This window comes from Heteronotia binoei, chromosome 6 (assembly GCF_032191835.1).
Source record: "Heteronotia binoei isolate CCM8104 ecotype False Entrance Well chromosome 6, APGP_CSIRO_Hbin_v1, whole genome shotgun sequence".
Lineage (NCBI taxonomy): Eukaryota > Metazoa > Chordata > Lepidosauria > Squamata > Gekkonidae > Heteronotia > Heteronotia binoei.
In genome coordinates, this window is record NC_083228.1 from 116285275 (window position 1) to 116311835 (window position 26561).

A 26561-nucleotide genomic window follows, 5' to 3' on the forward strand; every position below is an offset into this window, starting at 1 on the left:
CTCCATCGGTCGATGAGGTCGAAGCGCCGATTCGGTGAGCGCTGCCGATAATCGAGCTGCACGGTTCTTCCTGGTCTGTTTCGAGAACCGAAGGCAGTGCGGGCACGACTCAACTCTGTGCGCCTCCCCCAAACACAGCAGGCACAGGGAATGTCCGTCGGGAGGGGCAATCTTCCTCCCACAAGCCCGGCAGCGCTTAAAAAACCCCCAGCGACTTTCCATAAGCGGTCGCGCGGGAAAATTTTTTCCTTCTGCTCAGAAACGCCTGAGAGAAAGGGGGGTAAAAACGGAAACGGACCACCCCAAAGGGCGATCCGCCGGACAACAAAGAAAACGCTTCTTCTTCTTTTTTTTTCTTTTTTTTTTTACTAACTATCACTAACTAACACTAATAACTAGCTAACTAACTATTTACAAGACCAAACGGGCTGGAACGAGAGAAAAAATCGCTCTCACCGACCGGAGAATCAGAAAGGGAACCTCTCTAGCGCAGCGGTCAGAAAGGAACTGGCGGGATTGCCGCGCGGGCGCCGGTGGGCATGCGCAGTGGGTCGCCTGCGCATGCCTGGTGGCGCCGAGCGCGAAAAAATCCCGGGCTTTTGCAGATACCGATTCGGGGATCGGCGCAGGCGCACTATCCCATGAGTGTGAAGCACAGAGACCACGAAGAAGATCTGCAGCACTGTTCACCACCACCTTCATGCCTCAATTAATCTTCAGTATGCATAAGAGATTTAAACCAGTCCTCAGCTCTTATTGGGGAAAAAAACACACATTTATTTAACCAGATAATTGTCATTTTCCAGCTTCTGTAGCACCACATATGGACCTTCCCAGGCAGCAGTCAACTTAGATCCATGATCTGGTCTTAACATTGGCATTTTATCTTTGACAGCTAGCCTCCCCTAGGTTTGGCTTGATGGTCATAATACGTCTTTCGCTGCTCTTGTGCCCACCTGAGAAATTCCCCCGCCAACTCCCAGAACTGTTCCATGGTCTATTTCAGTCTGGCCAGGTACTCAGCGATGTTGGGAGGGCGGTCAGCAGCCTGAGGGCCTTCTCAAAAGACTTTAAGCAGGCTTAGTGGCCAAGATTTCCTCCTGGAAATTATCTCATTTGGGGAGTACCATCCTAGACTAGCTGAAGGTGTTTCTAACAGCAAAAATAAGGTATGGCACTGCCCCATTCCAGTTGCCTGGGTGTTCCATTGCATACACCGTTAACATCTTGCCCAAAGTCTGAACATACCTTTGCACAAGGTCATTAGTGTTTTGATGATGAGTCACCCCAGATGAGTAATTGATTTCTGCCAGTTCATATTTCTTCTGCATTAACTTGAAGGTAAAGTTTGTCCCTTGAGCAGAAATGATCACTTCAGGCCATCCAAAATTTGAACTAAATTTCAGCAAAACCCTGACGTAAGACACAGTGATGGAACTCAAATCAAATGTTGGTTAATGAAAGGAAGGGTCCATGATGAAGAGGATAAACTGCTTGCCTGACTTAGATTGAAGCAGGGGGCCCATGATGTCAATAGAAATCCACTGAAAAACTTGGCTGACAACTGGGAATGGTCACAAAGACACCGCGGGGTTATCCTGCAGTAACCCTACTCTCTGCCTGGCTTCACAAGTGTTACAGTAAGCCTGAATACTCGTGTCTGTCAGGCCAATAAAAGAACTGGGTGACTTTAGCCAATGTCTTCTTTATGCCCAAATGTCCAGCAAAGGGAATGTCACGGGCCACCTTTGGAACAAGCTGCCAGACTGGCTCAGTCCCTTCTGGATGGGCCTTTGGCAGGTATAGAGTATACAACAGTCCCCTGTTCCACATAAATCGGGCAATTACAACCCCATTAAGCTCAGATGACACATCATCCTGCAAACAGCATTCCTTCAAGCTTTCACAATTACATTGCACCTCCTTAAAAGCCTTCCAAGGTGGAAGATCCACTGCCACCTCTGTCTGCAGCCTTTCCAAATTAAGCTGAGTTTCCTTAAGAATGCTCCGTGGCACACAGTGGTAAAGCTGCAGTACTGCAGTCTGAGCTCTCAGCTCACGACCTGAGTTCAATCCCGGCAGAAGCTGGGTTCAGGTAGCCAGCTTGAGGTTGATTCAGCCTTCCATCCTTCTGAGGTCGGTAAAATGAGTACCCAGCTTGCTGGGGGGAAAGTGTAGATGACTGGGGAAGGCAATGGCAAACCACCCTGTAAAAAGTCTGCCATGAAAACGTCATGATGTCACCCCAGAGTCGGAAACGACTGGTGCTTGCACAGGGAACTACCTTTACCTTCCCCCCCTTACGAATAGGGGAGGGAGTTGGGCTTATCATACCTTTTGCTTGGGGGGGGGGGGGGTCGCATCTGCTGGCTGTATTCCTGAGGAAGCCTGTCTCATTAGCAGAATTCTCTTGCTTGGCTGGTTCTTCTCCTTTGCCCCTTTCCTGACTGCAGGTGACAACTCTGCAGAGGCAGAGACCCAGTGTTTTTGCATTTTTATTTATTTATGATTTATATCCCGCCCTTCCCACAAAGGTGGCTCAGGGCGGCTCACAACAGATAATAAGACATAAAATTAAATTAGCATTTAAATATATAAGCAGTTAAAACATTCAAAACATTTAAAACCTTAAAAACATCAAACCTTATAACAGTATGTATAGCAAGAATCTGGTAAAGCTACATTAGTTTCCCATATCAGTTAGGTATAAGCTAGCCGGAAGAGGGTTGTCTTACAGGCCCTGCGAAACTGAATAAGGTCCCGCAGGGCCCTCACCTCCTCTGGCAGCTGGTTCCACCATGTAGGGGCCATAACAGAGAAGGCCCTGTCCCTAGTAGATTTAAGGCGGGCTTCTTTTGGCCCAGGGATAGCGAGAAGATTTTGGGTTCCCGATCTCAGTACTCTCTGGGGAACATGTGGGGAGAGACGATCCGTCAGGTAGGCAGGTCCCAGGCCATATAGGGCTTTAAAGGCGATAACCAGCACCTTGTACCAAACTCGGTATATTATTGGAAGCAAGTGCAGAGCTTCGCCTCCGCTGGCCTCTGGAGGCCCTCCAGGGACCAGCGGCGGCCTCTCCGCGGCCCTCTGGAGGCCCTCCAGGGACCAGCGGCGGCCTCTCCGCGGGCCTCTGGAGGGCCTCCAGGGACCAGCGGCCAGGGCGAATCTCAGCGCCCAGCAACCAGGGCGAATCTCAGCATCCAGTCTCCTCTCCCTCTGACTCCCAACTCTCAAGAGCCTTCTCAGCAATTCAGTGTGCTCTAGTACTGTCACAACTTCTTTTGTGGAAACTTTGGCAGTGTGTCTTGATGTGCCCCCCTTCATGACTAAAGCAGCTCTCCATCCTTGGTGCAGAGGCCACTCCAGGCTTGCCCTCCATCTTAGATACAGGGCACTGCCTGTCAAGAGTGGTTTGAAAAACTTGATTGGCCACTCAGCTCAGGCCCTCTTGGCCACTGCCCTTCCCTTCTCTCAGTTGTTGGCTTCCAAGATTTAAGTCCCACCAGCTCAGAGCGAGACTGTGCCGCAAGCTGGTCTGCAAAGTGCCGTATCAGTTAGGCTGGATCGCTAGCCTGCACAAGGGCAGCAATGTCAGATTGTAAAGCCTGAAAAACTGCTCTGTGATTAGGGTGCCTCTCAGCTGGGCATAAGTAAGGGCTTGAGTGGCTCCAACCCACAAGCCCCAACAGCCTGGTTAATTGTGACATGAACGCTGCATGTCTCATTGGGCTTGGGAGTTGCTTTTCTATACTGCAGCCTCAGTTGATCTGACAGCCCAAACGCTTGCCTGACCAGTCTCTTCAACAGTTGATAGCCCTGAGCCCGTCAGGAACTCCCCTATTAGATCACTTAACATCCTCCTGTATTCCCATTATGGCACCTGGAAATCTGCACATGAAGCTTCAAAAAAGGGCCGAGTATAATGTCAGATCCCGCCTATCCTGGAACATGGGGACTTCAGCTTCTCCCAATCCATCTCATGATTGTGGAGCAGCAAGTCCATCTGTTGTGTCTGCAAATTCATGAAGACCATAACCATGCCCTGCAGTCTCCAGGCTCGTTCCCTCCTGTGGTGCCATTGTTTCTCACACTGGTGTGCTGCACAGAGCTCTTGCCTCCTGCAGGTCTCTTGTGTTGTCTCTTCCTCTCTCTCCTGGGTGTTGCTCCACAGCTGAGCCCTGAGGTAGCCCTAATCAGTTTTTGACCCCAGTTCCCTGTACCCCAATGGTTTCTGAGATTTTTTGGGAAAACTGAAAAAATCCCAGATGTATTAGAGAATTGCTGGGTAGATCTGAAAAATAGTGGCAAATCAGCTGTTTGTCAGGCTTCTACTGCAGTTCCTTTAAAATTTAAAAGGGGCTGCAGAAGCCAGCCTAAGGATTATCTGTGCCAGTGGAGAGTAGACTGTTCCCTGCCGGGACAGCTTAGGGTGTACAATCCCCACCCCGCCTTCTTAGATTTATTGAACCCCCAAACAATTTTCCCAAAAAGTTTCAGATACAAATACTGTACTGGTATAGGGATCCAGGATTTTTCAGGAATCCTGAATTTTTTCCAGGTCCAAGAGACTCAAACCATGAAAAACAGGGCAGGGGGGGGGAATACTGCATGCCCCTAGTGATGACCACAGGCATTGATGATTTGCCTACAAGCCACAGGGACTAAAGGGAATCTCCATGGTTAGAGGCAGTCAGCCTCTGAATCCCGGTGTCAAGAGGCAACATCTGGGGAGGGCCTGTTGCTGGGCCCCCAGAGGAACTGGCTGGCTACTATGTGAGACAGGGTGCTGGACTAGATGGGCGACAGGTCTGATCCAGCAGGGCTCTTATGTCCTTCTTGACACAGTGAGGGCAGGCTTGTACAGATCCTGTGTGGTGGTGAAGAGAATGTTGAGTCTATGAGAAAGTATTGGTAGACCCTCTTCAACTATACCCATTTGGCTGGATTTACACAAAGGTGTTCGCTATGATCCCGCAATCTTGTACATGCATAGTAACTTTCTTATTTCTTGATCTAACAAGGGAGTAGCCTTGAACACACACAGTGGCCCAAAGACTTAGAACGCAGGAGATTCCATCTCAAATTCCTGCTCAGTAAGGATGCTCTTTGGGTGACACCAGGTCACTCACTTTCTCTCAACTTAAACTGCTTTCAGGCTTATTCTGACAACACAGGCACTATACACTGCTTTGGATTCCTCAGAAATCAGGATAAAAGTGTTCAAGACACACTGGTAAAAGACTTGTATCGCTGGGGCATACCCACCACATCAAAGTGCTTCAACTCGGGGGGGGGGGGGGGGGGGGATGACAGAAATCCTTTCAGATCAATCACTTATTCCAGAAGTTTTATTAATGGTACTTTCCTGCAGAGTTCACTTTTCAAAACTAATAATTTTCACACTAAAGTCTGTATGAATTCTTGTGACAGATGTCTGAACGGATGGTTCTCTTCTTAAGGGAGAATAATGTTCACATTAACAAAACCCACGAGCTCATTCTGTTAACATATCAGCACCCTCTCCACCAGTAGCATCTTGGGATATCTGGAGATCCTCCAACATCTCTGCAAGGCTAATCCGGGGAATACCCTCGTCATCTGTGTCACTCTCCACAGGAATGACTGGATCTACAGAACCAAAAGACAATGTTGAGACCTCCAAAAATAAGATGACTTCCCCGTCTAAAGACATAATCAAGTGATGGAACAAAGTTTGAGTCCAGTGGCACATTTAAGACCAAAAATATTTTAATCAAGTTATAAATTTATGTGTGAAAGCACACCTCCTCAGGACACTCTTCAGAGGAAGTGCACATGAAAGCTTATACCTTGAATAAAACTGCTGGTCTTAAAGGAGCCACACAGCTACCCACATAAATCTATAATCAAGAGACATATTTCTATATTGCATGGAACCTTGTACATTATCAGGGTTGCCAAGTCTTACATAGCTCTGGGCAGGGGTTTTCGTGCACACTTTGCCTGTGTGGCACAATAACATCACTTCCAGGTGATGTCATCGCACCAGGCATGTTTTAGCTTGCTGGAGCTCTTCAGCGGCGGGAATTTCCCGCCCTTGGCAGGAACTTGGGAAGCCTATATATTATATTGAGAAACTTGTACACAGATTATTATATGAGCCCGCTTGCAGAATAGGGTGGGGTTTAAATCGCAAATTAAATTAAAAAATTAAATTAAAAATAAGTGTTTAAAACACATAGCCATGAAGAAGCCTCTTTTACCACTATAATACATGCGAGGTTTTATCTTTAAATGTTGTAAACTATTTGCATTTTTTTCCTCAACCATTTAATCTATTTTGGCTGTCAAGATAAGATCAATGATATATATTAAAGTACAATGTTGGTCTGATGCCTCATTTACAAAGAAGGCAAACATCACAACTGTTATGAACAGGTGCCTATCATGTTTTCTTGCACCTTCTCCCAAAACTGGTTTAGAGAATTTAGCAACAAGGGCCAGTAAACAGGTTACATGCAGACTTTCTTCACAGTCGGTATCACCAGTTGTGCATTACAGATACTACAGTGGAGATACATCGTGTATTAAAACATACAGGAAAAAAAGCCCAAGCTATTTCATATAAGAAACTTACTTTTAAAAATATTGACATTTTTTCTAATGGCCTCATCTTCTTCAAGATCTTCCAAGAAATCCTGGTACTGCCTATGAAATAATCATATTGGGAATAAAGAACATCAATTCTGCTATTTTTTCTCAGGATTAATGCAAATTTTGGTCCCTTATACACAAATATCTTTTGACCCCCACACAGCTCCTATTGAAGATTTTGGAGGACATACACAAAAAATCTAACCGGTGTTACACCCTTCCAGTCTACTTGACTTCAACGGGGATTTAGAAGGGTGTAACTGTTTAGGATTATACTGATAACTGGTTTCAAGAACTCAGGATTAGAACACGGTTAAACAGCTCTAACTAGACCAATCAAACTTTGTGGCATCTCATTCATTATCTGTATGCATCAAGCACATTAGAACAGGCCAACCTTAACTATAACCCTGAAAGACCAAACCTTGAATACATTTCACAACATACCTACTAATTTAATTGCCACCTGGCAAGTCTACCCTGCTTAGAAAGAATAATACACCTATTACGCTGCCCAATTTTCAATAAACAACGGGCGGTCACATAGAAGCACTGGGGTGACTTTACGCTAAACAAAATGCAAAGCAAAGACATGCAACAATAGACAACAGGAAAAACCTTCAAAAGTGCCAGGAGGCACCATCAGGAAAAGGCCTTGGCCTCTATGCCATTTTGTTGGCCCCCCCTGAGTAACTGGCTGACAACAGCATGAGATAGGATGCTGCACTAGATTGACCACTGGATCTGATCCAGATTGATTCTTAGGTACTGATTTGCCTTAGAAGTTCTCTTAGCACTTCAGCCCTTTTCCATCTTCTTATGTCCAGGCAAGGCAAATCCCTGCTGACAGAAAGACTCCCCACAAATCCTCATGGGAGACTATAACTCTGAGCTTAGTGGAACCAGTCTAAAAATGTTAACTTCCTCAGAACACCTACTATTAAACTACCAATGAGAATTCTGGTATTCTCCTGAACAGTGCATGAAAAATTCCAGCAGGGGCCCTCTTTCTCAGCAGCTTTATTTGCTCATTAACAATTCCAATATTTCATCTGATAAGGCAGGGAAACAAAAAAAGCATGAACCTTTCATCATCTGTATCCATGCCTTCTCTGTCTCTCGCTAGTTCCTTCAGTTTCCAGTTCCTGCGACGCTGGCGTTTTGTGCGGTCATAGCTCTTCTTGATTAACACCTAAGGATGGAAGAGAGGAGGAATGACACCAGGCTAGAAATACCAAACACCACTTGCAGAACGTGTACAATGATCTCTTACTACTTGAATCTAAATGAATACTTGTGAAGGCCTTCACTGAAGCAGTGGCAAAAGTGTACTATAAGTCACCACCAGAAGGCAGCACGTAAAGTTTTTGTGTCACTGCAAAAGAACAATCTGCTAAAAGTAATTAATACACCACACCTTGTTTTAAAAGGGACCTGCACTATTACCCTTGGGTTGCCAACTGGCTATGAATCTATCAGCAGGGGTCTTAAAAACAACAGACTGCAGCTTGTTTTAAATTGGACACAATTAATTCACGGCCAAGCAGAGATTTGAACCAGGCCCTTCATAAGAACGTAAGAGAAGCCAATGGCCCATGCAGTCCAACACTCTATGTCAAACTGGCAAAAAACCAGGTGCCACCAGGAGGTCGATCAGCAGGGCCAGAACTCCAGAAGCCCTTCCACTGTTTACCCCCAAGCACCAAGAATTCACGGTGTTATGATCCTGGGCCTAGTGAGATCTACAGGCTCCAGGGAACCTGTGTTTGAGTTGCTAGTAGGACTAGATCTCTTCTGTCCCTCTGATTAGGTAGAAGAGTTCTTGGAGGGAAAGCCAGCCCAGAGGGGCGGGACCTGAGAGGGAGGCAATAAAAGGCCCAGCTAGAAAAGGAAGTTGTTCTTTTGGAATCGGCTGCAGGAGAGAATCCCTAATCCAAGGAGGGTAAGTGAGTCTATTGAGGTTAGAAGGGAACATCTAGTTAGACGTGTTAGGGCTTTTATTTATTCACACCAACCACTACTGTTCCTTTATTCACTGTTGCACTAAATATTTTACTACCACTTGTTGTTATACAGTATTTATAATAAACTTCTTGTTGATAAACAGCCTGGGTCCTTCTCACAGTCAAAAGGTACTTGCCAATAGAGAACATACAGGGGTTGGGCGGGTGCTCATACAAATTCAGCAGAGGGAATACTGGATCCAACACCCCTGATCTGTAAGTTTATGGATTTATAAACTTGCCCAAACATTGCCTGAGTGCTTAGGAAAGAAATGTCAGACACTTACCACATCAGGAACTGTCTGGGGATTCATCCTATTTGCAAATTCGTCATTTAGGTTGCAATTAACCAAGTCAAATCTAGAACAAAAATATAAAGAACAGGGAATTTTATTGCAATCAGTCAAGTAAAATCTAAAATAAAGACATAAAGAAAAGCATTTTGTTAAACAAATCAGCATATCAACATAGAGACTTGCAGTGTTTTCTAAGAGGCAGGGGATCGGGAAAGAAATATAAGCCCAGCTGGTCCAGGAATTACAAACATAATGCAAATGTTCAGTTTAAATACACCAAAGCAACAATAGTTCTAACAAGAATGGAGTTATTCCTTCCAGAAACATCCCAAGTCCTTTCTGTTTGGGCTGCCTTTTAAGCCCTGTTCACGTACTACAGTGAACACATGTACTTCCTGCTTAGATGTGCAGACATCTGTTTGTAAAAAAGAGCCAGTGTGCAATGCCTTTACAAATGGGAACCAAGGACCCGCTGTCAGGTTGAACCAGCTAAGATTTCTTTCTTCTGAACTGTTTTGTTTCTCTAATGCTTTCATGTATACCTTGTTAAATGGGTGCAGGAGGGGGATGGAGGACAAAGACCTTGTTATACATGTCATTGTTGTAACGAGCTTGCTTATCTAGTTTTTATAGTAATGGGCCTGTTTGGCCTGGGAATGCAAATGTGACCTTGGAGGTGGGCAGCCTTGGAAGATGCCTTGCACCTTTAAGTACCAACCTCTATGGGAACCAAAGGACCCAAAGGGTGGGGACAATGTTGGCCGACACTTTTTGCTGTGTATAATTGTAACCTTTTGTCTACTGGGTCATTCCTGGCAATGGCTTTCTAGCAGATGGTTTAACTCCTGCATGGCTTTAATCAATCCTAACCATATTTACATGAGCACAGATTTCTGGAGTTGATAACTGGCAGAACCTTACACCAGCAACTGGGTAAATGTGAGGTCTAAGCCATTCACTCAACTGTACATGCATGAAAAGTAACTTTAGAGTTACTCAATACACATATAAAGAAAAATCACATGTACACCATACATGAATTGTATGTGAGTTCACATATCTTCTGAACAGGGCTAAAGTGAACTTCAGTCAGAGTAAGGAACTGTATTTACTGTGATAATCATGCATCTATTTTTATGGCCTAATTTCAAATATTCTGTCACGCATCTCAAAGCTCTCAGATCTTTAGATGCAGACCACAGGTTCATATTGGGAGAAGCCAGAAGATAGGGATAGAATTCAACAAGATCTGAATGTGTCAGAAAAGTGGACAGATGTGAACAAGCTGCAATTTAACAAGGATAAGTGCCAAGTTCTACATCTGAGTAACAAAAATGAGCAACATGTATAGTGGATGGGGGATACATTTCTGGGTAGCAGTGTATGTGAACAATATATTGGAGTGTGGGTGGACCATAAGTTAAATATGAGCAGTCGGTGTGATGCAGAGACAAAAAAGGCTAATGTGATCTTGGGATGTATCAACAGAAGCATGACATCCAAATCACAAGATGTCATAGTCCTCCTGTACACTGCATTGGTCAGGCCGCACCAGGAGTATTGTGTGCAGTTCTGGAGGCCTCACTTCAAAAAGGATATGGATGGAATGGAGTGGGTGCAGAAGACAGCATCATAGATGATCAGGGGCCTATAAGGAAAGGCTGAGGGACTTGGGAATGTTCAGTCTGGAGAAGAGAAGGTTGAGAGGGGACATGATTGCTCCCTTTTAAACATTTGAAGGGTTAGGGTTGAGAAGGACAGGAAGCTGTTCTTGTTGGCAGCAAAGGATAGGACTTGCAATAATGGGTTCAAATTAAGGGTGAGAAGGTACTGGCTGGATATTAGGGAGAACTTTTTTACAGTAAGAGTTGTTCAACAGTATAATCAGCTACCTAGGAAGGTAGTAAGCTCCCCCTCACTGGCAGCCTTTAAGCAGTGGCTGGACAAACACTTGTCAGAGATGCTTTAGATCCTGTACTGAACAGGGAGTTGGATTAGATGGCCTGTATGGCTCCTTCCAAGTCTGTGATTCTATATATATTTGGAATGGGCTTACTAGGAAGTCACCGCTTGGATCTTCTGGCCCACAAAGTCTCTTCACCTGCCACTGTGTTAGAATAAGAGGGTGATTCTTGTTTCATTTCATGTGAGGATTCTGCAAAACTCCAGACAGAAATGAATTTATTTATTACAATGCCTTGTTGCTCACACCAATCAATAAGGCACAGTAACTCTGCTAAGAGGTTGACTGGGAGGGGCTCAGCTTGAATTCCCAAGAGCTCTACCTCCTTCAATGGCTCTTGCTATTTACCTCCCCTGCATGAACTGTCAAGGGAAGGAGGGAACAGATAGAGGAAGGTAAGGCATAACTGGGCAGAAAAAGGAGGGCACAGCTTCAGGTCAGAAGGTGGGGAAGGGTATTACAAATAAAACCCTTCTCTGTGTAATTTCCCTCCCCACCTTCTGGCCAAGGAGATATGCATAGAAGGGTGAAATGCAGAAAATTAGCAGCTGTCAAAGAACGAGAATCCTATGCCCCTGTTCAGCCTGGGGTTTGAACATTAATGAATACTAATATTGATGAAAATTAAAAAAATTATTAGAATTCACCAGCCTTAGACAGTAGGGTCCCCCTCTTATTTTGGACTTAGTAGTTTTAATAGACACCTCCTTTTGCAGCCTAAGTGGCAAAGGGATCTGAAACTTGGGGGGGGCCTCATAAAGTAAGCTTGGATTCAGCCACGACATTGGAAAACCCCAAGAAAGAAGAGGAAGAGTATGCTGGAATTATAAACTGATTCACTGCATCTACCCCAGCTCAGTGGCACATTGTTCTCAATAACAAGACTTCTCAGCACAAACCCCAATACACAAAACGGTACAAACCCCAATACAAAGTCCCCAGGATTTAAAAGGTGCCCCAGATGAGTGCGACAGAAATACTGCTGATCTGTATTCAGCTCTGATGTCTTCTGTACCCAGGCTTCAGCAAGTGTATGCTTAGGGAAGACAAAAGAAAAAAGACAGTGTTGGTTTTTAAAAGGTGACAGATAACTTATGATCTTTTGTTTTTAGTTTTAATCTTGCTTTTCTTGCAAACTGCTCAATTTTTTACAAGTTATGGTTAGAGGCTCTTTTGAAACATTCTTTTTTTGGTCAGCTCAGTGATTCTTCCAGTAACACAGGACAGTGTTCCATAATGTGGTTCAGTGTGCTTGAATCAGTAATGTCTGGTCTGCTACTGCCCATTTAGCAAGGCTCAGGATCATGCTGCCAAGTTGTGACTAGCCAACGATTGGTACATGAGGTCGCTGACTCTATGCAAATCTACATAATTTATACAGGCACAGAGTTCTTGGCTCAGAATATGGGGTTAATCTGCTGCAGGTTTTTAACCTCTAACCTAGACTGTTTCCCTTAGCCAAATCTGGCAGTGCTTTTAAGTGAAGACTGCATACCAGCAAGGATGGGATTTTGAATAGAATGGGGGTGGGGGTGGGGGAGAAACATGGACTTGGGAAAGAGAGAGAAATGTCAGAAGCTGCATCCATATGCTCATATTTTTATAAATAAGTAATTTGAACATGCCTACCCTGGACCCTAACTTTTAATGCAAGAACAAGCATTTAAAAAGAAATGGTTCACTTTGTCAGGCGCTTACTCAGAATTCTCAATGAATTCAGTAGGGCTTAGTATGTGTGCTTTGTTGCAGCCTTAAGCAGTTCCAATCAAGATAACTGGGTTTCTTTTGAATGTGGCCTTTCCTTTTGTTGATCTGCAACCCCCTACATTGGTTTGGGTGGCCAAACTGCAGCTTGAGAGCCACCTGTGGCTCTTTTACACATATTGTGTGGCTCTCAAAGCCCCCACCACCCCATTGGCTGGCTTATAGAAGGCATTTCTCTCTTTAAATCACTTCTCCAAGCCAAGTCAGCGGCTTGGAGAATGAATTTAAAGTTGCTTTTTTCCCCTCCCCCTCCTATTTGCCTGCTTGCCTTCCCTCCCTTCCGTGGCTCTCAAGCATCTGACATTCATGTCTTGCATCTCTCATAAGCATCATCTGATGTTTATTCTATGTGGTTCTTACATTAAGTTTGGCCACCCCTGCTCTACAGTATATTCACATGACATGATATAGAACAGAACAACTTGCAAGGCGGGAAGGAAGATTTGCCCAAACTTCTAAAAGGAAAACAAAGAAGTAGCTCTTACTTTGCTGGATTTCATCCCTGCACCAGCACTCTGCTTTTTGTCATGGACTCTGCTGATATCCATTACAATAAATTCCTCTAACTGTTTTGGCTGGAACAAGCTGTTGAAAGGATGATGCCAGTAGGTGCTCCCATCAATTTCAGCAACTGAGAAAGAGCAAAGAAAGCACTATGTATTGAGTGCAAGACATCTGCAAGGCAATTTCTAACTTAGCTAACTTGATGATAAAATAGGGATGCTGCCTTATTAATACTCCAATCTGGAAAAACTCCATAAAGCCTGAACTGGAAACTGCAAGATGCCTGTAGTTTTCTTTGATGCTTCATCTTTCTGGCACAGAACGAACTGTGTTGCAATTAAAGACAGTTTCTGATTATTGATAGGATGAAGCTGCATTATGTCAAGTCAGACCACTGCTCCATTTAGCTCAGCCAAGCTTGCTCTGACTAGCAGTGGCTCTCCAGGGTATCATATGGCCCTCTGCTACCTGAGTTCTTTCTGCATGAAAAGTATGTGCCCTACCACTGAGCCATGGCCCCCTTCCAAATGTGCTTCTTGAAAACCAGAGGAGCACACCACTGCAGTAAAATGAAAATGGGCTCTTTTTATCTTTTATGTGACTGGGGTAACATTTATACACAGCACACTTGCCTTCCCGTTTCCCAGGACCATGCAAAAATCAACTTGGAATTAACACTGCAGCTTTCCTAGATATTCTGTCTTACAATCACCACATTGCTATAGCGTCCCCACTTCATATTCTGACACATCAACTAGAAGAATTCTCTGCAAAGTTCAAAAATGTCCAGGCTTTCCCTGTAACCAGTGATTATTCCTATATCAGTATGACATATGCAACATGACTGTACTGATTGTGAAGTCAAATTTGACAGTGTCAGAAACGGAAGTGGTGCTTCCAGAAATGCTGCCTGTTCTGCAGGCAGGGCACACTAGACAAGCAGAGCTGTGGAGTTTCAGTGCACAGATAAGAACAGCTTTCAGGGAGAAGAATTTAGATCGTTATTTTTTAGGCTTTGGAGAATGTTTTAGGCTGCACCTGAACTGCAACCAACATTAAAAATTAACATCAGTGAGTCTCAGCAACATATACTCAAGAGTTTTTAAAATAATACAAATTTGAAACCGGTGATTTTTTTAAAGAACAAAAACAAAAAATATGCAAACTTTTACTAAACACAGCCAGCTTATTGCAGTATGCAGTGTCAGGCTAGGATCTGTGAGACCCAGGATCAAATCCTTGCTCTGCCACTGAAGTTTTCTGGGTTACCTTGGACCAGTTACACACTCTTAACCTAACATACCACACAACGTTATTGGGAAGATCAAATGGAGAAGAGAATACTGTAAAGCACTATGGCTCCTCCCTGTGAGGGAAAGGAGGATATACATGGATGAAGTAAATCAATCAAACAAAATACTAAAACTAACTTATTTTTTTAAAGGGCATTTAGAGGCAAAAACATGCACACATACTGTCATGATCCTAGGCGTAGTCCAACCTACAGGCTCCATGGAAGCCTGTGTTAGATTAGTTAACCAGGCCCACATTTTCTAGGATTCCTTCTGTCCCTCTAATTGGGTGGGCAGAAGTATAGGAGAGAAAACTTGCCCAATGAAGAACAGAGGGGTGGGGCCTGGGAGGAAACAATGAAAGGACTAGCTAGAAACAAAGGGTTCTCTTTCAAGAGGCTGCAGTCAGGAGAGCTCTCTCTGGAAAAGCTGGGCTGGAGAGAAGGCTGCAGCTAGAAGGGTTTCCTCATCCAAAGAATGGTGATTCAGTTGGAATTAGAGGAAGGGAACGTATAGTTAATTGTGTTAGGGCCTTTCTTTTCTTTGCACCACCTTTACTGGGTTTTTTTCACTTTCACTGTTGCACTAATAATTTATAAATACCTTGTTGTTTTGAACACTTAAAATGCACTTGTTATATTGCCTGGGTCCTCATATCTCTTTGGTCACAGAAGACAGGTTAAGAAAGAAGATGGGTTGGGTGGGTGCTCTGGGGCCTCCCAGATTGACCTGCACCAGAGTTGTGGCAGTCAGTAGAAGGCCCGCCCTGATACCGTTTGTGACATATACATGTCGCTAAAACAGTGCTTGCTCTCCACTATTAGGAAGTACATTCATGTTGCAAACATTAACCATTAGATGTTTTTAAAAGTCCTGCACTGTTCACTATGTTTCAAAATTTGTGCTGTAACATTTTACCTAAATGGAACATTTAAATCAATGTAAAAGGAATATTTAATATTATTCAGTGAAAAGATTAAGGGGGAAAAATCCAGAAAAGAACTTACTCTGTAGCGTATTAGGATCAATGACGTGAATGGTGCTGGTTACCCGGATGCAAACACAGATTTGGTTCATATTCCCAAGACTTTGAGCCAGTTTTGGAGAAAGACATACAACGTTGTCCTGCACAATAAGTACATTTTAGAAAATGCTTCTATAAATTCCTGTTCGCAAAATTTGTTGTTTTTTTTGGGGAGGGGGGGAAGAAATTTTGAGGGCTAAGAAACAATGGCCCATTATTGACATGCACAGCAGCTCTTTATGATTTCCTTGCCTCTCATGCGAACAGCCATGTTGGATCAGGCCAATGGCCCATCCAGTCCAACACTCTGTCACACAGTGGCCAACAAAGATTTTTAAAAATACTTCTCTGGCTTGAAAGATTTAAAAAGCATTACAAAGAAGATGCGGAAAGAAAGACCATTTTATGTTTAACAGAGTCCTGATTAAATAAGATTGAACTTGCACTTTCTGCTATTCGAATGATATATACTGGAAATGTCTCAAGGTTTTCAGACTGGAATTCCAAAGGAATCTGGCCTTTTTTTTTTCTTTTCTCCTTAAAATTCCATGCTGTGGTTGAATATTGTGATTTGGGGCCATAAAAAAGGGAAATCAGTTTCCATTTGGAAAAATTCTTATGCTTTAAGCACCATCATTGTATACTACTGCGAATCAGCAATGAATATGCATGTCTGAACAAGCTCTCTGAAACCACATTTATTTATGCTTCTAAAAGCTTTGAAAGTAGAACTAGTAACATATAAGCCAACAATTCATTTAGGAGGCAGTCCTCAAACTCTTGTTTTAAAACAAAGTCATGACATACCTTGCATATGGGAACAATCTCCACTGAGAAAGTGCTTTTGTAGTTGTAAGTATTGCTATGTATGTCATGTGAGATCAAACGCTGGGATGATTTAGACCTAGAAATAAAAAAACAAAAACAAATCCATTCAAGGGAATCCATATTAATAAACTCAACTGGATATTCAACCATAAAAAGCAAAGCTTTGTAAGGACAGGGGCCCAACCCCTAGAACCTTCAGATGTCACACCATGAACTGGATGGAAAGAATTTAAAACACACAATGACGGAAAAGTAGGAAACTGAAAACATTTGGCCTGTTCCCTAAAGACATGGAAGGGATGACTAGAAAGGGAGGGGTGAAAACCAAAAAGAGTTAACATCCTGGGGCAGAAAAGCTGTCCTTCCACCACCAGCTGATGTCAGGCATTGCAGCTGTTTACTGCGCCTGCCTTCTCCATGCTAAAGAAAAATGCCTTGATTTAGGAGGAGTTGCTGTTGTATCAGTACTTCTTCAAGTACACGTCTCAAGTGCTTTCCTACTCTTCTACTGATCTCTGTTATCTAGCTTTATTCTGATAGCAATTTCCTGGGTCTAAGAAAAATAATTCTCTTCGTTCCTCGGGTGGGGGGGGGGGGGAAAGAAGTGCATTTCAATACAGAGATTTCTGAGAAATGGGTGGCTTTGGGGGTACTAACTACACACCTCCAAGTAAGCAATTTAATACAAATGACCTTATTTCTGTATCATCAAGGAAAGAGATGGACAGATGGTTGTAATGGCCCATTATTGTAATGGCCCAATGGTCACCTCGAGGCAGGACTACTGCAATGCCCTCTACATGGGGCTGCCCTTGTACCGAACGCGGAAACTACAGCTAGAGCAGAATGCAGCGGCCAGGCTGTTAGTGGGATTACCACAGTGGGAACACATACAGCCTAGGCTGTGGGAGCTGCACTGGCTGCCAATTGTGTACCGAGTTCGTTACAAGGTGCTGGTTATTACTTTTAAAGCCCTATATGGCCGAGGACCTGCCTACCTTAGGGACCGCCTCGCTCCATATGTTCCCCAGAGAGCACTGAGATCCAGTTACCAAAACCTACTACGAATCCCTGGACCAAGGGAGGCCAGACTGAAGATAACAAGGGAGCAGGCCTTCTCCCCAATGGTGGAATCAACTACCAGAGGAGGTGCAAGCCCTGTGAGACCTAAATCAGTTTCGCAGGGCTTGCAAAACCACCCTCTGTCAACTCACGTTTAAGATGGAACCTGGAAATGACGCCTAGCCATCTTATACATATACTGAACTGTGGCACTTTAATTTGTAGCTGTTAATAATTTTAATTGTTTATTTAATATAATTGAATGTATTTAACTATTTTAATTGTCTTTTATTGTAATGATTGGATTTTAGAGTAATTATGGTGTAAACCATGTCATGTGAGCTGCCCTGAGCCCGCTTTGGCGGGGGAGGGCGGGATATAAGAATAAATTTATTATTGTTATTATTATTAATGCACCAGAAACTGTACTGAATTGAAACAGGGAACAAATTCATAAGGGTCTGAAGGTCAGCTATGCTGTTTCTATCCCATGCTTTAAATGGGACTTCAATACCATAAGGAAAGAGGTAAGCAAAACATTGTGTCCTTTATATTCTTACCTACAAGGAACTGTACACTGAAGAAAATCCACCATCTTCTGAGCATGCTGTTTTGAAGCATAGTAGAAATCCAGGCCGTCTGAAAACATACAGAATTAAAATGTATGAAACTTCCTGGATATGCATCAGAGGTCCCCAATCATGAATTCTGGGAACTTTGAGAACTTGAATCCTGAGAACTACTAAACAGCTATGTCTATGTCAGAGAGGGGAGAATCACAAAATGTCTGCCACAGGATACTTGGGACAATCACAACATGTTGAGAGGTTGTAAGCCACACATCCTCCTACAACAAAGGCAACACTTTCTTCATGGACAAGCCCCGCAGATGGCTTTTGGGATTTTTCTGAAGTGCTTCTCAGACCAATGAGGTTGAGGAAAGGTGGCTCGTTTGCTTTGAAAAAGAGATGCATTGTCAAAGAAGCTAACGAGCAATGGGAAACTCATTTTTTTCATATAAACGCCAAGATAATTTCCTTTTTGTTAGCAACTTATTCTGTTCAGTGATTTTTTCCTTCTCCTTTTGTTTACAATTCTTACAAAAGTAAATATTTTCCCTTACATGAACAGCGCAACCCCATAACGTTTTTTAAAAATGTGTTTTTCTTTGGCTGTAGTGTATTACGCAGGAATGCTTGATGCTGCACTTTTGTTGAGACTCACATTTAAATTATCAATATTTTAAATGTGGATGTTTCCATGCCAAATTAACACATGGCTACCACATATAAAACCCTTCATAGTTTTGCCGTCTCTTGTTTATGGGACTACCCATCTCTTTATGCTCCATCACATCAATGCCAGGGCTTCTGCAGGTGCCAGCCTGCAAGTGGGCAAAATCAACACCTGCCTGTGCAGGTGTTTGCTCCGTTGTAGCTCCCACCTTGTGGAATGGCCTGCCTGAAGAGGTCAGGAAAGCTCCCACTCTCCTGGCCTTCTGCAAATTATGCAAAACTAAACTATTCAAATAATACCTAGAACATTCCATAAAAATCAGTAACAAGTCTCACTTACCATGGATCTCTTTGATCCGAAGTGTGTTCTGATGAAGCTTGTGTTTCAAAATCAACTGCTCCAAGTAGTAGAAAGTCTTTTTATGCACAGTCTAAAATTCAGGACAAAAAAAACCCCACTTGTAGCTCAAAGTGATTTTTATGCTTCCATAGAGGTCTTCAAGACATCTGGAACTACAGCTGATCCATACTGCAGCCAACACTGACCCAAACTCAAAAGCTGCCCAAGGTCCCTTAAGCATGTATATTAGGGCACCCTCTAAGCGGTGGAGTCTTCTGAGCAAAAATTCTACTTTGTGAGCTACTGGCATTAAAACTGTGAGTGAGCAATTTGGCTGCTGTATAGATTAGTATGCTCTGGGGCCATCTTTCCTGAGCTAAGACAAAAATGTGTGAGCTGGAAGCTAATAAACTGAGCTTGATCACATTAACTCAGCTTAGAGGGAACACTGACATATATGCACTTCTACAAATACAATATCAAGCTGGTCTAGGGAGAAGCAAGTTCCACTGAGCTCAGTGGTACTTATTCTCTACTTTATATGCTTGGGATTACAGATTTGACTGAAATATAGGGAAGAAACAGCAATTTATAAGAATTCTGAGAAAAATCTTTAAACACATCCTGAAGTTAGCTAATTTAAAATGAGAACAATAAACCATTACAGCATCCAATATACATTTTCTATTTTTCAATTGAAATTCCAATGCAATTTTAATATCTTTTAAGTCAAACTCTAAAACAGCCTTTGTGAAGTGGAGTTTTGAACCACCCATACCTAACACAACTTGTCTTTTAACAGTAAATTTTTATAAGTACTTGGCTTATACTGTTGTCACAACACAACAAATATCCTGCTTCAATGGGTCAATCTGGAAATAACAAAGATACTCTCCATGTACAAAATGGCACATTACATTATAACTTGTATATGAAATGTTGAATTTATTCTAATTATATTTAAATATTGTTTTGTACACGGAGAGTATTTTTGTTATTTCCTAGTTGTATACCTCCATGGTCCCACAATTTTCTGATGTCGATGGGTCAATCTTGCAGCTATACCTTCTGTCTGACTTGAACCACTGCTTTCCAAAAGTCCTTAGCTTCAACTCGATGGCAGTCATCACACATTTGTGAATGAACAACGTACTCTATCACAAAGACTTGTTGAAGAATTGCACCGTTCATTACCTAGAGAAGGAAAAAGTGCAACAGTAAGTTTTCCCTACTAAACGGCTTCCAGGGAGTAGCTTTCTCTGGTTTCTCTTCTCACCACCACCACCCCAAAACTGTTTGCATACTACATGATACACATTATCTGAAGGACCATTTACTCCCTATAAATTCACTTAGACTTTTATTTCAGAGTCCGTGGTCCATAGGCTGGTAATAGGGTCTGTTTAGTAGTGATATTCTGTGTTTCTCCAGGGACATTCAGTTTGTGTCTCCTGAAAGATAACCATTTACTTTGCCAGCTTTTAGCCTGAAAACAATTCTCCTTTTGGATGGATATATTTTTGACTCATCTTCTGCTTTTATCATTCGCTTAATGCTGATTCTGTTGTGTTTTAAATGTTTTCATATTTGCCTTTCTTGGGCAAACTTAACACAGTCTGATAACAACATACTCCTGTGTTCTGCTCTGTTTACATTTCAGGTGTCACTGGACTTCTGTTTTATTTTTCTGCAACAAATTTACATGGCTATGCCTAAAATTATTTTTTTGCTAAAAATACAGGTTTACAAAAACTGCTTTCAAGCTTACTCACCTCTTTTTGTACAGTCAACTTTACTTTAAGTCTTCTGGAGTGTGGTTCAGTCCATACAAATCCTGCTTCAATTAACCGTACCTAGAAATAGCAAGTGTGATCATTCATCTTTCTCAGACAAGACCAGCAAAATAAAATTCTGTTGCTATTGCCTTGAGCATCCACCATGCTCAAATAACATCAACATAAAGTAAGAAAATGTAAGGATACTCACATGTCATTCACTTCATTTCAAAGGGCAGCCATGTTGTTCTGCAGCAGAACAGCTAGAATCGAGTTCAGTAGCACCACAGAGACCAACAAGATCTTAGGGGTATAAGCTCCGAAGAGGCAAAGATTTCAACAAAGGGAGCTTTGACTGTCAAAAGCTTATACCCCCCAAAATCTTGTTGTTACTCAAAGTCTTACTGAACTTGAATCCATCTGTACTCATTTTTTTTGGGGGGGGGGGGGGGAGAGGCACAGAGGACGTTCAGAGAAGTAGTTGCATGCACCCTGCTTCTGTCAACCATTCCTGGTATTCCAAGGTTTACCCTGACTGGGAACATTAACTTTTTTCCTTCCTAAAGCACTGTCAGAAGCTTCATTCTAAAGTAACACCCATGCAGTGTAGTGGTCCCCTATGAAAAATCTTCTAAGCCCAACTGAAAAGTACTACTGCATGAATCTTCACACTTAACACTGCCCTGTATCAGTCTGAACTTCTAAATGAAATGTGTGTCTGGCAAATACATACAGGACAGTCTTGTTTATTGATCTGAATAGTGCTCCAGCTCTATCATAGATACAGAGACAGAGCTACAACATATTTCAAAATGTATTTAATTCTATCAAGCTGGCCTTACAGATTTCAAAGTAACTAGAACCTCTCTGAGCATACCATAAGCTAAAAGAAAACTCCAGAGTCATGGTATTCAGACTCCTGAAAATGCACTAGTACTTTTGTGCTATTTCTCTTTTGCAATAATTGGTAAGACATTATTGTTAACTGTAAAAAAAAGTTAGTGCATGATATGAGCACACTTCTGGGAAAGTTTTTCTTTCTTCCTCGGTTTTACAAAAGGACCTGAAAGAAGGGCACTTGGGACAAGCTGTTGCTTTTATTCTTGTGAACTTTTAGAAAGGGCCTATGCCTAATCAAGAAAATACACACACACACATACACAAGGAGGCTCCCTCAGTTGCAAGCCATTACGAGCTTACCAGCTCACTATGCAAAATGGACCATAGGCTTTTGCCCTCAAATTCTATGGGTGGTGTAAGTTTGTGTTTTCAAAACATCACGCTTGCAATTGCTTGCTAAATGGATTTCTAACAGCCTCCGTATAACTTGGCCTGGCCTGGATGGCCCAAGCTAGCCTGATCTTGTAAGCTAAGCAGAGTTGGCCCTGCTTAGTACTTGGGATGGGAGGCCACGAAGGAAGACCAGGGGTGTGATGTAGAGGCAGGCTTTGTCAATCCACCTCTGTTAGTCTCTTGTCTTGAAAACTTTTTGAGGAGTCACCATAAGCCTGATGCAACCTGAAGGCACTTTCCACTACCACCATATAATCCTATCATGAAAACTGGCTTCTGTTACTTCTCATCACATACAGAGTCAAACATTTCACATAAAACTTATTATATACATAGTAGACTTCATCCTTTTAAACAAGGATTCGGAACTTCAACACTAACCTTGCTGAGGGAAGCTTTAATTTTCTTAAGACACAATGACAGAAGTTCTCTTGATTCCAAGGTGCATGGCACCCAAGTTCCTGGAGGCTGAAGATACCTGAAATAAGGAATTAAATAACATTTGAAGCTGCCATCAAAATACATCACTACCGAGGAACCAACACATGGGATGGCCATATCTACGTCTTGGTACTTTTAACTCAACATCACATCAGAGGCTAGAAGTCATTAATGAAAAAGACAAGACAATGTGTACAGCTACAGACGAACTTCTGCATATCATGCAAACTAACAACAGCGACCCCTTGTAAAATAAATCAGCTCTTAAGGAACGCCCCAACCTCAGTTAATACTGAGGCATTCCTAGTTTATGCTTATTATATCCTGACTAAATTTTCTGCTAACAGAAGGAATTACCATCTGTAAAATGGAACTTTCCTGTCACCTCGTGTGCAATGAGAGAGAAGCTTGGCCTCCAATTAATCATGTCCTTGCAGAACTCAAATTAAGATGATGAGTGGCAAAAAGGAAAAAATGTGATGCAACCAGTTCCCCCTCTTCAATATTAATGCTTCATATAAAAATATTAAAAAGAGAGTAGTTCTTAATGTGTTGAAAAAAAGGGTACCTTTCGCACTGCTTGCAGAAGTGAACAATGACTTGCTTAGGGATCCCTTCAGTGATGTCCACCTGGGTCCTTAAACATGCCACGCACATGTTAGCTGGGTTTGGTGGGATTGCAGTGCCACACTGGCAGCACAGGCTGGAATGCAGAAAACAAAGATATAATTAAAGTAAATCACATTTTCCCTACAGCCAATAAAACAACAATGCAGAACGAAGGTTATTTCCATCCACAAAACAAGAGGAACACTGCAGGTTAGCTTGGCTTCAGACAAACTTAACAAACACGGGTTTCTAGTGCTCCTTCTATAAAAATGCATAATGCCAGAGTTGTTCTACAATGGTGCCATTAAACCAATCAAATGAGCTAACAGTTGATGATCTTCAGCACTTTAATAGCTCTGAAGTTACACTTCTGAGATGGGGACTTGCCAGGGAAGGGGGGGGGGGACTGCAGCTCTGCCTCAGAGGAGCCCTGAGCACTTGGCTGTTGACTTTGTCAGCACTGATAGAGTTCCGCCATCCTCCATCAGGAAGCAAGAAGAAAGGCAGAACCAACACATTCCTGATAGTATTCAAGCCCAATTTCTCAGCAGGGCACACCAGGGAAGGGAGGGGATACTTGCTGCCCCTGCCTTGGACTAATCCTAAGTCCCTGGCTCCTGACTTTGTCAGCTCTGCGACCCCTGCTAGGATGAGAGGAGGGTGGAACCAGTGCTTCTTCCCTACAGTCTTTATCACCTCTGTGTAATGGTTATTTGGTGAATGATTTATTACCTCCTTGGTAGTTTCCATATATAGTCTGCTGAATTCACTGAATGTCTATAATAGATTAGTATAGATATAACATACCCCTGGGTAGGAACTGCTTCACTTATAGCCTATCCACCTCACTGAGTTATTACCGGATTGTGTGTGATTTGTACTAGTAAGAACTTGTTCACTTGTTAGAACAGTGGCTTAATTATAGTGCTTTTTTCAGGCCTATTTTCCCTTCTCTCTTCTAGGCTTTGTTTAAATTTGGTTAATTGAAATATGTTTAACAAAAAAGAGGCAAAAGTTAAGGCTTATTTAAGGTCAGCTAACCACAACAAGGAAACTCGAAAGGAAGAGGGAGGGGTTGAGTTCTCCCAGCCCTCATGGTTAGAATCTACGAACATTTTTTTGAAAGAAGTTAAAAGCTTAGAATAACATATAAGCCACAGAAATAGTGAGTGGGAAAAATTCTTGGAATCCAAACTAGAAGAAAAGGACAGGAAGACAGAAGAAAGACTTAATGTAATTATGAATGTGAAGGAATCAGAAGCCAAAATAAAGTGATTGTATGCAGTGAACAAAGGAATTAGGAGAAAAATAAGCCCAGCTGGAGGACAGAATTAAATCTGTTGATCAGAGCTTGGAGAAAGAGGAAGTAGTAAGACTGGGTTGCTGAAAGTCAAAATCATAATTTAAAATTCCAAGGCCTACTGAAAAATATTGAAATGAAAGACCTTGTAGGCCTTTTGAAAGACAACTAAAAGGGGGTTTGGGAATAGATCATAGTGCGGCAGTAGGAATAGAGATGGCATTGATAATAGCCACAGGAATATAAAAAAAACTTGGGAAATGACAGGATGTGCCATCTGCCTTCCTTATGCTGAGAACTAAGGATGCAATTCTGCATAATATATGGAATGGAAAACCTCTTGTCATAGAGTCACAAAATACCGATTCTAAATGTTCATCCTGACACTCCGTCCAAAAGCCATCAATTTCAGTTTTTAACTAGTACATTAAGATCATTCATTATTTGACACAGTTGGGGTATTCACTTTTAATGTTTTTACAGGAATAGTTGGTCAGAAATTCATACCATAGAGGAAGCTATAATGGCTTTATAGCCACTGACAGACTTATCATCCCATGGGTTTGTCCATATGAACTCTCAAGAGCACTCAATAAGAATGCTTAGAGGTGGCAGGGTGGTGAACCAGATGAGAGTTTGGAACTCACAGACAGTGACACTCACATGTTTCCCTGGCTGAAATTTGCAGGCTCCTTCATGTATTCCATCTCCTTCCCTAGTCGTGGCTCCTGAGACACAGATGCACATGCAGACACCTAGGCAACAAAATACATACAGTACAGTACAACTGAAACCAAGAGATAAAGACTGCATTTTAATAAAAATGTTGGAAAATAACAGTCTATACACAGAGTTGCCTCACACAGAGTCAGATCACTAGTCGTTCAAGAACTGTTGTCTGCTATGACTGAAAATGGCCACAAAGAAGCAGAGGTCTTGTACATCACCTACTGCCTGATCTCTTTAACAGGTAATGCCAGGGATTAAACGTGCAAATCAGACACTCCAGCATCAAATGAGGTTCTCTACTCACATGGAAAGGGAGTAAATTGTCAGTTCTACACTGTAGTGTGGGTTTGTGTGGGAGGTGCAAGTATAGAGTCAAAATTCAATTAAACAAAAAGAATTAAAGCTCAGCAAGACAAACTAATGTGAATTTACTTACACACTAACATCCCTTTGCAGAAATAGAAATGGAGATCACTGCTAGGGAGTAAAAGGTATGCAATGGCATACTGGGGTTAACAGGCGATAAATAACATGGAAATGGCTGGGGCTAAAGAGTTCAGGATTCACTAAGGGGCACAGTGTGGAAAGCACATTCAAATATGACAGTTCTGAAGCTTCACTGTAGGGACCAGAAGAACTGAGGAAACTGTTTACTGGGGCCCTGTGCAGACTGCATAACAGGAGCTCCTTTGCATATTTGCCCACACACCCCTGATGTAGCCAATCCTTCAAGAGCTTACAAAAAAGAGCCTTGTAATCTCTTGAAGGATTGGCTACACCAGGAAGGTGTGACCTAATATGCAAAGGAGCTCCTGCTAGAATTCCACCCCTGATGGGAACTATACCCGACTCCCTCGTCTGATGAAGTGTGCTTAGAGAGCACACGAAAGCTTACATTCGAAATAAAACTTGGTTGGTCTTAAAGGTGCACTTGACTCCTGCTTTGTTCAACTGCTTCAGACCAACACGGCTGCCCACCGGGAACTATCTTGGTCATCTCTGAAGCACCCCCATTAAAAGCCACTCTGTGAGTTTAGGCTCGTGGCTGTGCAGAGGCCTTCTCCACCCAGGCGTATCATATCCACACGTTCCATGACCGACACGTGAAACCACGCTTCAAGGCCAGGCCCTCAGACGCTGAAGGGGTGAGGGAAGAGGAGGCGTGGCGAGTGTTCCAACCGCTATGAGACCGGACGCGGCAGTTAGGCCGGCGAGCAGGGAGGGAAGGACGAGAGGAGCCACGGCGCGAGCCCCTTGAACATCAACCGCCCACCCCTCATCGCGCGCTAGTTCCAAACTCACCTATTGGCTGCCTCGGTTCGCTCTCGCGCTGCCTTCTTTCATCCCTTGACTGCTCCAGAACAGATCGACTCCGCGTGGCTCAACCTCACCTCCTGGCCACGAAGAAGGAAGCCGCAGCTCTCGCGAGACTCCAGTCTCACGTTCCTTCGCCAAAGATCGCGAGAGAAT

General features: G+C 42.9%; 1 protein-coding gene across 1 annotated transcript; it reads right to left on the reverse strand.

The window, feature by feature from the left end:
* Nucleotides 1–5330: 5330 nt before the first annotated feature.
* Nucleotides 5331–26561, reverse strand: NMD3 (NMD3 ribosome export adaptor). Its single transcript, XM_060242432.1, has 16 exons — nucleotides 26394–26561; nucleotides 25026–25117; nucleotides 23022–23156; nucleotides 22394–22490; nucleotides 20717–20797; nucleotides 20010–20138; nucleotides 18945–19035; nucleotides 17930–18008; nucleotides 16287–16383; nucleotides 15463–15580; nucleotides 13145–13290; nucleotides 11819–11931; nucleotides 8924–8996; nucleotides 7719–7825; nucleotides 6617–6687; nucleotides 5331–5628 (listed from the first exon to the last, which is right to left on the reverse strand). Exons 2-16 carry the CDS (start codon nucleotides 25067–25069, stop codon nucleotides 5495–5497), a joined length of 1515 nt encoding a protein of 504 aa, XP_060098415.1. The 5' UTR covers nucleotides 25070–25117; nucleotides 26394–26561; the 3' UTR covers nucleotides 5331–5494.

What these genes read in the sequence shown, in the direction of transcription:
- NMD3 (XM_060242432.1), bottom strand. Translation starts at nt 25,069, where the DNA reads ATGGAATACATGAAGGAGCCTGCAAATTTCAGCCAGGGAAACAT. An exon ending in TGGTTCAAGTCAGACAGAAG is followed by an intron (nt 19,036 to 20,009) that starts GTATAGCTGCAA and finishes CCTGAATTTTAG; the next exon opens with ACTGTGCATAAAAAGACTTT. An exon ending in AAATGTCAATATTTTTAAAA is followed by an intron (nt 5,629 to 6,616) that starts GTAAGTTTCTTA and finishes TTGGTTCTGTAG; the next exon opens with ATCCAGTCATTCCTGTGGAG.